General features: G+C 38.6%; 1 protein-coding gene across 1 annotated transcript in view; it reads left to right on the forward strand.

The window, feature by feature from the left end:
- Nucleotides 1-12,086, forward strand: part of LOC105558843 (dynein heavy chain 2, axonemal) — a 53,230-nt gene that overhangs the window by 5,772 nt on the left and 35,372 nt on the right. Inside the window, exons 5-15 of the mRNA XM_012006765.1 lie at nucleotides 161-680; nucleotides 1,360-1,502; nucleotides 2,040-2,180; nucleotides 2,286-2,379; nucleotides 3,792-4,096; nucleotides 4,320-4,512; nucleotides 4,829-4,925; nucleotides 5,620-5,871; nucleotides 9,100-9,227; nucleotides 9,504-9,622; nucleotides 10,563-10,677. Of these exons, the coding sequence (XP_011862155.1) occupies nucleotides 161-680; nucleotides 1,360-1,502; nucleotides 2,040-2,180; nucleotides 2,286-2,379; nucleotides 3,792-4,096; nucleotides 4,320-4,512; nucleotides 4,829-4,925; nucleotides 5,620-5,871; nucleotides 9,100-9,227; nucleotides 9,504-9,622; nucleotides 10,563-10,677 (2,107 nt within the window). The remainder of the gene's footprint in view (nucleotides 1-160; nucleotides 681-1,359; nucleotides 1,503-2,039; nucleotides 2,181-2,285; nucleotides 2,380-3,791; nucleotides 4,097-4,319; nucleotides 4,513-4,828; nucleotides 4,926-5,619; nucleotides 5,872-9,099; nucleotides 9,228-9,503; nucleotides 9,623-10,562; nucleotides 10,678-12,086) is intronic.

Below are 12,086 nucleotides of genomic sequence, written 5' to 3' on the forward strand. Positions count from 1 at the left end.
ATCCACGAGAGAATTTGCACATGTCAAACTTATTAATATCACTATTCTGCCTAAACGTCAGAGATACATCGCTTTAAATCCTCAAATCTTTCTAAATTACCACAACCACGTCCTGAATCGTCGAAGCGGTAAGTAACGTTCGAAACCCACAATTTCCAAGGTGTGGCAGATTTTGGCCGACGATATCCAACGGACAAAGCAGGAGGTGCTGAACGAGAGGGAAGAATATTCGTCAATCACACCGTATTACGCGGGCAGAGCGTTGAATCTTCGTCTGAAAGGTGACCGCCTGCTATCGACGCGAAAGATGCTGGAGAAGGCCGAGTGGATGCCCTATTGCGGCATGAGCGAGGAGATCTATCATCAGGAGGACATCGTGATCAGATCCATCGAGGACTCCATGAGGGACCTGCACGTAAAATGGCTGCACGACGTCGGTGATAATCCGCGCGCGCGACTTGATCGCTACCTGATGCGGCGGAGCGACGGTAAACCCGGCCTGCTGGAGTGTAACATCGACCCTAATATCCTGAATCTCTGCCGCGAGTGTTTCTATTGGATCAGCTTGAAATTCAACATACCCGTGCACGTACAACTGATACACGACAAGTGGGACACGCTGCACTTTATCTACGAAAGTGTCCTCGCTGTCACGCTGGCGTATAACAAGATCATCGAAGGTTTACTATTTCCACTAATCGCTCACCGAACGGTCATACAGAGTAAATTGTGAAACGAGATATTTGCAGAAACACTTCTCTTGTTGAGGGCAACGATGCGTTAAGTGAAATGTTAATTACATTAGATAATTAATTGTAAACAACTTTATGACGAAATTCAATAATGCAAAAGTACGAATTAAAGCAGCATTCCTCGATTATTCGGACGCTCCACTTTCAGCAGAGAATTTAATATACCATTCAATTAAATAAAAAAATTAAATAAATGCTACAAATATTAAATACAAATATTAAACAATTGATATTCGACGCGTAATTTAAAAAAATTATCCCTACTCGAGTTTTGTTTTTAAGAGTTCATCTAATCGAGATTTATTTTGAAAAAAACGCAACATTTTATTAATTTACGCAAACAACTCTATATAACGTTGCATTTTACAATTCACAGCCGAATGTACGTGTACAATGAATATACAACAGCTAAATTTATTTTTCCTAAGCTATGATGAAAAAGTCCCCCGGCTAAAATGTGAGTGCTTATGCAAATATCATGATGACACAATTCAAACAGCGTATATGCCCGTAATGCGCGCGATGAAAGCGACATTCTCCGTATTTGCAGTCACACGCGAATGGTAGCGAAATATTCTTGCAACGTAGCGAAACTTCTATTTTTCAGCATTGTCGCTGACAGAACGTGCGCTGTTTCGCGAATTAATTCGGCAGCTCGACCGGAAGATCAATCCCGGCTTAACCAAGCTGACGTGGAACACGGATTACGTGGACTCGTACATTGAGAATTGTTTCAACGAAACGGCCAATGTACGCTTAGAGTCTCTTACCTCGTCCATGTGCCAAGTCCATATAAATTCATGCAGTGTGTAGGGTAACCTCGCGGTAAAATTTAATTTTCAGCTGTCTAAGAGACACCTCGCTCGCTATCTATCTGCCTTCCAACGTTTAATTACGATATAAACGCAAAAACGGAATAATCGCTTTGTTAACACGCGCGTCAAAAGAGACAAGATCGCAAGGCACTCATCTTAGCTGTAGCATTAATCTGCGCTGTATTGTCTTCATTTCTTTCAAAGTTAATATTTTCTTCTTGTTTATCTTTGCTTCTGTACTGCAATTTCAGAATCGATAAGAACTAAACGAGATCCCCCCGTTTAAAATAATACGATCGGATTACATTAGATTACATGCAGCTTCAACGTAAATTAATAAGACTCGTATATAATCTAATGTAATCCGATCATATTCTATCTAATATTTTTAACGGGGTCTTTCAACGTTATAATGTTTTGCAATGCGCGAATCGAGTGGCAAACGAAGAGATTAATTTCTTCGCCCTTTCAGTTCCAGGACTTCATCGATACTTACAAGAACGTGAACTCTAAAATCGTAAGAATCTGCGAGAACATCTGCGATGCCCCGATGATCAAGATAAGGGTTAATTACACGTATACGTTGCCTATATTGGAGAAGGAACTTTTGCACGTAAGGTAGAATTTCCATTTAGCATTGTGCCGTCGCAAATTCAGGCGCGTGACTGAAACTTAACGCTTGGCGAGCGCGCGTCGGTCGAACTTTCTCACTTTCCAGAGACGAGGCATTCCAAGTTATGACTCAAAGACTCGATATGGTATTTCTGTACGTCATGGAGATTTACGACGGCTTCAAGAGCGTAATACAAGAGGTACAGCTTCCTTAGCGTAGCTATAAAACATGTTCAAACACGCCATTTTTCAATAATTCTACGCTGATAAAAAAATATCTTAGTCCAAAAGAATATTACTTCACCCAAGAAAATTATTCATCAGGTGGCTCCTAACAGCTTATTAACTTAAATTTAAAAACTAATAAACAAGTTAAGACATGCATTTTTAAATTTAAGTATTTATTAAATATCAAACAGTTTAGATCATTTTAAATTACAAAAATTTTACTTTAATTCTATAAAATGCTTACTAAGGCTTAAAAAAGTTTTACAGCGAAGAAAATTGGATTTCTTACTTGACAAAAACAATGATTTCATTTAATAAACAGTATTCTCTATCTCATGGAATCTTTAGTTGAATGTAGAAAATGCAACGATTTAAATTAAATTACTTAATAAATATAATACACAGATTTACTCGAAATTTGATCTTTTTATTTAAATAGAATAAATATTTACTTCGGTGAAAAAATAACTTTAAGTAAATTTATTTACTTACAATTAGTAAAAAAAATTTGTCAGTGTAGAAGAAAGATACGATTTTTCTTTTAATATTGCATGTATTAACGAGCCCACCGCTTGTCTCCTAAGTTGTGTTTATTATGCTATCTTCGCTGGCCTGGCTATTAATTGATTTATTAAATATCTGTCTTTGTACACACGCCTGAAAGTATGTCTTGAATGAATTTCTTGGTAAATTATTTTAAAAAATGTGCGGCAGATTGTTCAATTTTTTAATATTTTCTGCAAACTCCGGAGCGAGTACCGCAGGGCACGCTCGCTGGTTTGCAGCAAATTTCTGACGAGTTGTGTCAGAATTTTTCCTGTAAAGTCTACGCAAACGTAAAAATGACCGAATAACTTCGACGAAAGAATATCCGCGGAGGAAACAGTGTACGTTGCGCACCCCCAGGCTACACAAAGCAATTCTTGTGTAACTAAAGTTGGAGAAGTAAAGAGCGTACTTATGGCAGATTCGTGTTATGATATGTCGCTCCGTAACGTGACTGCCACCATGTGCACGTACCTTCTCGGTTAATTCAAAAGTCTCCAAGAATTACAGCCTCGCTAAACGGGCATTCTTGTGGAACATGTTTGTCCTATCATTTTTTTATCAATAAACCGATTAAATTAACATTAAATACGAACTTCAATGTGAGATAAAAGTAAACCGATAAAGGATAATCGATACACGTTGAGCGTTGTGCTTTTTCAATAAGCATTGTATAATATGTGTGAATCGAAAAATTGCTAACTCCGTGTGAAAGATTAAAATGAAAGTTTAAGTTTCGACGCTTAAAAGGCAATTCGTCATGGATTCAATATTTTCGGTCAATTTTAATGCGTTTAAGATGAGCGTAATTAACATTTTTTTTCTCAACACGCCCGAGCGTTCAATCGTTCTAATGTATTTCACGGGAAAACTAAATTCTTCCTGTACAAAAGTACAAAAGCACCGACTTCTGGGTACACCCGCTTGATAGATCGGCATATTAAACCGCATTATTGTTTCCCTCCTTCTCAGAGCCGCGCAGAATGGAAAGATTATTTAATGAAAATCGATACGGTAATCGAGGAAGCCATCAGATTGTGTTTGAAGAATTCTTTGACCATCATGTTTGAAGCCCTTCACGGCGCTGACACGACAGGACCTTCACCTCTTCTATTAATGCAAGCGGATATTATCGATAACAAAGTATGTCCGTAACTATGCACAACACGTATAGCATGCCATGCAACAGTATTACGTACATTGTTTAATCATAAAGTTGGCGCGCGTGTGGAGTGATAATAATATTTTTACGCCTTTTAATCCGACGTTACGACAAAAATGTTCAACTAATTACTGGGCGGAGATTTATTGTAAAGAAGAATATCAAGAGGCCTGAAAATAAGCTCCGGATGGCTTGTTGATTTAGATAAACTTGACGCCGAACCTCTTGGAGATAGCTACAGCAATAGGAAGCATTTTGGATATTTTGTTGGGGCCCTTGAAAGGCGTCTTGCGACTAGTTGCGAAGTTTAAAATGCTTCCAGATAAGAGTTTTCCCTTTTCGAAGTTGTACAAGGAGGACAAGGAACTGATTGAACTCCAACAGAAAATCAATAACGGTCGGTATCATGAAGCACTCCATGTCCTTCTTGCGCGATTCTATTTTTAATTGCACTCGCAATTAATATATATTTATCACAATATAGTTAATCTTCCAATCAATTCTCAATCGGAAATCGATTTCAACGTAGATAAACGTAGATAAAATTTCCATTTTAATTTAATTTTCTAAGATTCAATGGAAATATCTTGTCACGTTATTAATATGCAATTTTAATTCGATATTAACTCATCGATTTCGATTCGATATTATCATATATTTTTAACTTTATGCTATATTAGAATGAAAATAATATTAATCTGTCAATGTTGCAGAGATGAGTCACTGCTTCGTTCAGGTGCAAAATTATATCAAGATCTGGGAACCATTCAAAGATGTGTGGGAAGTAAATAAAGACTTGTACATTCAAAGGTACTGTCTTATAGGGTAAACTTGTAATAGGAAATGATATATTTAATTGGCCTATCGCTTCTAACGCTTTAAGGGGATGCTGGAGTGATTTTGCACTTTTGCACCTTTCTAACCTAAAAACTGTCAGTTCGCGGAATCATTTGTGAAATATATAAATTAAATGGCTTACGTCTATAGATCGAAAGCAGCTTGCTATTCCGGCCAAATGAAAGAACAATATGGCATCACTGAAACTAAGTTTGTAAGTCTAATAAGAAATAATAGTGAGCAACACATACATACAGTACATGTAATATGTGTGTTGCTCACTATTATTTTTTATTATACTTACAAACTTAGTATCAGTGATGTCATATTGTTCTTTAATCTAGCCGGAATAGCAAGCTGCTTTCGATCATCTGTACACGTGCCATTTAATTTGTGTATTACACAAATCTTTCCACGAAACAGACAGTTTTAAGTGCAAAAGGTGCGAAAGTGCAGAATCACTCCAGCATCCCCTTAAGAAGCTTAACCAGAACAGCTAAAAGGTTAAAAATAGTGCGACTCAATTTCTCATACACTCTTTTAAGCAATGAGCGAAGAAAGTGTTAACAATTGATCTTTACCATACGATTTTGATTCGTGAAATATCTACGCAATTAAAGTTTGCAACATAAAATAATTGTTGCTTATTATTTATCTTGTAAATTAGATACGAGAAGCTGAAACCAACGGCGGCATCTTTTGACGCGGACATAAGTAAATACCTTGATGTGACGAATAGCGTACAACTACAGGAAACTATGGCGACAGTGCATTTCCTAGATATAAATTTTGATGGATTGAAAGCCACTATCATCGAACATTGTTCAATGTGGCAGCAGAAGCTCACCGCACTTTTGTTACGCATGACCGATGCAATGGTCGACCACGTTTATCATTACATCGTTGAAAATTCCACAAAGTTAGTTGCCCGCGTAGATTGTTATTGAAAAGCGAACAGAAGACTGCGTTTAGGATTGAAAAAAGTGCGTCGTGAAAAGAGGATTGCGGAAAAAGCACTTAATATCTCAGAGATTTTTGTACACGCGTGCATCTATAGGTTTCTGCTAGATATGATAAAAGGGATTTAAAATATGTTAAATACACATAAAATAATTTTTACGGACAATTACCCGAGAGCTACGTAAATTGTTAACTTTGAAAAATAACTTTTTAAAGAAAAGGTAAAAAGGTGCCAAGCATGAGCGCCATCTAATCAAGAATTATATAATTAAAGTGTTCGGAAATGTTTTTTCTAACAAAAGTAGCTTTTAATTTTATAAATAAATATTTAATTCTCGCAGGAACAATCTACATTCTACATAATTTAAGTTTCAAGTGTGTTTCAAGGAAATTTTGACATGCATAAATATTAATGTATAGTATAAATATTAAGTGTAACGACAAATGTACTAAACATATTTCAAACACCTTTTAAAACGTAGAGATTCAAAAATATCGACGCGTTATCTCGACTAAACAAATTATTATGTTACAACGAAGTAGCACGCAAAATGCTAAAGGCGTGTGTCAACGGTGCTCGAACTTGGTGCAAGTTCCAGTTTCGAGAAATGTGTAACCAATCAACTTGCAGCTTTTATGAAATAGCTGCAAGTTGATTGGCTACGCATCTCTCGCAACTAGAACTTGGAAGTTCTAGCATCGTGGACGCAGGCCTTTACCCAGACATGTGGAAATAAATGATCGATTCCGCGAGCCAAATGACGAATAAATGATAAGTTACTCACCCCAAGCTCGCCCCGCAGTCGCCCCATATCTGCCAGAATCTCCTCCTCTCAGCCTCCTTCGCCGTTGCACTCGCATAACGTTCACTCGCGAGATCACAGTTAATTAACACTCGCGTAATAATCACCGGAATACCGCACGGCACTTTGCGCGGTGTCAATCGCACGTGACAGGCACTTGATTGCATCGCGACGGAATATCAACGAGAGAAGAAACAAATAGAACGCGCGATAAGAATTATGGGCCGCTCGATTCCCGTAACGGAAAGATCGCCGACGTGGAAACTTTAAATGATACTGCGCGACGGTAAGAGATCGCGTTAAACGTTTGATCATGACTGTGATTGTTGATCGAGTACGTCGAAACATCCCTTACATATCGATAATCGTGAGGCTCAATCGGTCGAGCTTACATACCGCTGATCCTTCGTACAGCGTGCGATTCTAGAGATAACGCGAAGACACGCGGAGCGGCGACGCGCCACATGCTACCCGCGCGAGCCTCGCCGAGCGAATGATAACGGGCGCGCGGTGATCAAGTACGCATTGTTTTTCATGCGCCACGCCGACCAGGTAATTCTGCGAAACGTCGTAAATAATTTCTGGAATGTACAGCGCGTTCGACGCCCGAAAAACGTAAACAATTACACGGCGTACGTACCGGGGACCGCCGGAGTCTTCGTATTATCGTTCGGGCAGCGAAACGGAACGGACAGCCGCGCCGATCGGCTCCGCGTATCTTCGCGTTTCCCTTCGAGCTGCGAGCGCGACAAGGGATCACTCAGTCATCTGTTTTACCGACACAGTCAAATGTAGTTTCTGCGCTTGTAATCCTTTCTATTCGCTCTGCACAAAGTAATACCAGGATAAGTTGCGGACCGCATAGTAAAACGTTTTCATACTTAAAACACTCGGTTCAGAAGTCTAATTAAAAAGATATTGGTATTCGAAGTTTTTAATTTGTAGTTCGTACTGAATTTTCAGAAAAGAAATTTTCTCATTGGACCATCGGTTACGTCCCGACATCCGACAGCGACAAAGACGTATTGTATTATAAATATCGAATTTACAGTACGCGATTATCAGTCCGCGGTCTAACTGACTCTCTCGCTAACGATGGTTATCTATCGAAATAAAGATACCTCGTACGACTTATGCGTCGTGTCGAGTAACGTTTAATTAATACAATTGATACTATCCGGTATGCGCTTCAATAACCGCAATAATCGCATGCTGTAAATTCGATATTTATACAATGTGGTTTAGTAAAATCTTGCATTGGTTGAGATTCGTGTTTAATGTCGATTCGCCGGTCGCAGTTTTGTGCGATCGGTGCATGCTCGTGTTATTTCTCCATAACGTTATCTCGCAACGTAACAAAGTGCGTGCAGCGTGTGGTTAACAACGGAAGCTTTGCACCCGATCGTAATATTCCGATCATTGGTGCGCGCGCGATAATAATTAACTCTATCTTCGCGAGTGTGCAACGAGAAAATCCGAGGGGCGGAGGAGGAGGAGGTTCAGGATGCATCGGTCGACGGCGGAGTAAACCGTGAGGTGAATAATTTATTATACATTTATGCGAGCAACAATTCATCTGTTGAATAACAATTGTCTTACTTGTATTTTACGTAGTTCTTGCACACACCCCAATGAGAAACGATTCGTCGATCGAAACGACGTCGCCAATCGACGTTGATTCGACATCGTTTCGACACCGATCGACGAGTCATTTCTCGCCGGAACAATTCCGCTGCTGCGCGTCGCGTTGGTGGTGAGTGGCGAATTGTGTTTTATTTTAAATTAAGGCCACGGAGACACAGATGAAAAGGACACTATTACAAATAGATATAGAGTATAGATACAACGTGTCACAGATCTAGTGTCTTAAAATGGATGGGCTAAACAGCCATTATTGAGTTCCGATAATCCCGGGGCCTCACAACTCGCGTACTCGCGTAAATAATAAAAAATACACGGGCGGCCTCGCGCGCACGAGCGCGTTCTCGCTGCGCTTATATTTGGCGCGAGACACTGCCCCTTGGTAACATTCACATTTAAATATTCATCGCGCGAAACTAAATTTAGAGAGAAAAATAGCAAATTTATCCCCCGCCGACCTTCGATTGAAAAGAATTAACTGCAGTTCGCACATTATTTCTCATTACCATGCTGGAAATTCTTTCCTAGAGTTTCCGCGTCATCATCTATTCCGCTCTATTGCATAATCGAATCCCTCAGTTATATTCGTTTTCAGTTTCCCGATCGATACTATTAATGTAAATTTCCTCAAACCGAGCGGAACATTGGAGAGGCGTTGCTCGCGAGGCGTTACTCCCATAAATCCTGTCGCGGGGCCTTTTTGAATTTCGAACTGAATCGTACGTGAATTCATTCGTTTGCAGAATAACGAAGGAACCGACGGATCTCATCAGCATGCAATCCGCGCTGCAATTGTTCGAGAGGCTCACCGCCGAGATTCCGAAAGAGGAGGAAGAGTTCCCCAAGATCCAGGAGCAGCACCAAACTTTAGGTAAACCTCTAAATGTTTCCCCGTGCTAAATAAGGAGGTCGATGCGATCCATAAAATCGCTGGGGCTCAAGATCCATGTATTATTGCTCGAGAGCCCGCAGCGCGATCTACAGATGTTAAACGTATTAGCTGCCTCGCTAGAGACATGGATTTTAACTTGAGATTTAATCACTGTGAATTCTACAGGAGCATTGTCTCAATTTATTTACATTCGCGAAATTGTGCACACTTTTGTACGGCGTGGTATTGAAAAAACGTATAATTTATTATCTTCAGAAAAATACGAAGTGCCGCTGACTTATGACTTCAAGAGAAAATTAAAAGACATCGACCGCTCCTGGACAGCTTACTTGGAGTTACTTGCCACGTGCAAAGTTACTTTGCTTGAAAAAAAGGTACGATATTCCCCTGGTATAAAAGAAAAACTTCTGGAAACTTTGTAATAAAAAATTGAGTCGCGTCGGCGTTGGCGTCAACGCTAGCTAAAAAAAAAAGGAAAATGAGATGTCAATTAATACTTTCCCAATTTTTGACGTTACTTCATCGCGACGTTACTTCAGAGATTCTACCGTAATTTGAAAAATTTGCCCGATAAAAACATTTGAGTATTTATAAAATTCAGGTTAAATATAGTTAAAAACGGAAAGCGAGGAAGAGCGTGTGAAAATTTCTTGCTGTTTCATTTATCATGGTTTCAAAACGTTTACAATTTAACGTTTAATATATTGTAATAAATTGTCACGCGTGAAAAAAAGTCAGATGCTAGAAATCTCAAATTTTTTATATTTATATATTTATATATAGCCGGTCTCGTCCACTGCTGGGCATAAGCTTCCTCTAGATCTTTCCATTTTCTTAGAAGGTTTTGTGCTATTTTTTTACCGAAGGAGCTTACTAGCTCGCTTCCTAACTCTCCTCATGGCGGAAGAGAAGAGTAGGAGATCTGTTACTCTTTATTTCTTTGTTGTCTTTGTTATAAATTTGAAATCCGTACGTAGAAAGAGGGATTTGACCCGAGACCCGGGATTTTCTACATCCAAATATTCGCGTGATAACTCAAATGGTTTTTTAACTGTCAATATCACTGAAAAAAATGTTTCGCCGCCGTAGCTAATCGTGGTTTGCCAAAAATATCTCGCCGCCGTAACTATAAATTTCTAACGCACAGCAAACGGTTTGCTGTCGCACCTAATACAATAGACACAGTAGTGAAATATTTAGCTGTCACCACGAAATATTAGCTGTCCATATTTTACTATTAAAATTTAGTTGCCACGCGCAGTTTTTAACTACGGCAGTTACATTTTTCTTTCCGCGATTGTTTCGTAATTGTAGGAAGAGTTTAAGCAAATATTGCTGACTGACACGACGATGTTCGAAGAAGATATATCCTCCTTGGTGCGCAAATTCAACGACACCGGACCCTTCACGTCCGACTGGAATTCGACGGGTAAATTGCTTTACATGCTCTCATCCGATGTGTAATACCGCGTTAGACAAAGTCGTTGCGTAAATCAACAATCGTATCTTTTTGAGGACTCTCCTCTTGAGACAATGCAACGTGTTAAACAGTCCTTAATAGCACAGTGCGTTGACTGAAGATTGACTAAACATTGGTCCAATATTGTCCAACGTAAAGCCAATATTGGCCATGGAATAAATGTAAATATTGCACGATAATAATTATATGATGTAAGATTTATATTGGAAGTGCATTGGCCAATATTTAACGATGTAATAAGAATACTGGCCTGATATTGATACAATATTAAACCAATATTGTTAAATAGACATATTGGCCAAATAAGAAAAGGCGTCCATCTTATAATATTGGACCAATATTGGGAACACTAGATTTACATCATTTCCCAATATTGCGCCAATATATTGTGCTACTGGGGATATCTTGCAATCCGTAACGGATTTGCGTGACAGTGAAGGGCGTGCAGTAATATTCAGTATTTGAAGTTTTAACTTTAGTTACAAATCTGCTGTTTATAAATTAAATGAGAAAGTACAAGAAAAAGGGCCTTATACATAAAATGTACACTGATAGAAAAATATGTAGTATTCGAAACTATAATTGCATAGTAAAATAATTACAGTCAGAGATATCATTTTTATAGTAATTATTATTATAATATGAGTAATAACAACCATATGGACACATTGATGTCAACCATTTAAAAAATTTACTATAAAATATAAGCTTCTAACTATTATTCTGTTAAAATATTCAGGTAATGAATAGTAAATTAGTTAATTATTTTTATATAGTAAATACAATCACAATAACAGTAAATTTAACTACATTTCTACCATCCACCTTACTAATCACATGGTAGACAAAAGTGAAGTGGTTCGAAATGTCCTCACTAGAGGGACGCGCGGTATAAGACTTTCTCGTAAGAAGAAAACCGCATAGGGTGTTATAAAAACAGATTAGTTTATACATTCGCATAAGATTACTTATCTTTCCTTTGAAAGATGCTTTCTTGTATGTACATACTATTCTCTATGAGTGCAAAGTGATGTAACCAATAAACATAGTGAACGCAATGTATATACAGGGTGAGTCTTTCCATATCGGACAAAATTTTTGAGAAGGTAGAACGGATCGAGATGAACGGAAAAGTCCTGTACCATTTTGCAATTTTCATAATAGTTAACGAGTAATTAATTATTAAAAATCGTTGTCTTAGGCCGGCCTACCGCCCAATTTGAGCGCGTGGCAAGATGTGACCGCCCGGCGATCGATATTGCTATGCGCACATCTTGCCACGCGCTCGAATTGGGCAGTAGGCCGGCCTAAGACAACGATTTTTCACAATTAATTACTCGTTAACTATTACGAAAATT

Source organism: Vollenhovia emeryi, unplaced genomic scaffold, assembly GCF_000949405.1.
Source record: "Vollenhovia emeryi isolate VEMERY1.0 unplaced genomic scaffold, V.emery_V1.0 DF939307.1, whole genome shotgun sequence".
In the NCBI taxonomy this organism is placed as follows: Eukaryota; Metazoa; Arthropoda; class Insecta; order Hymenoptera; family Formicidae; genus Vollenhovia; species Vollenhovia emeryi.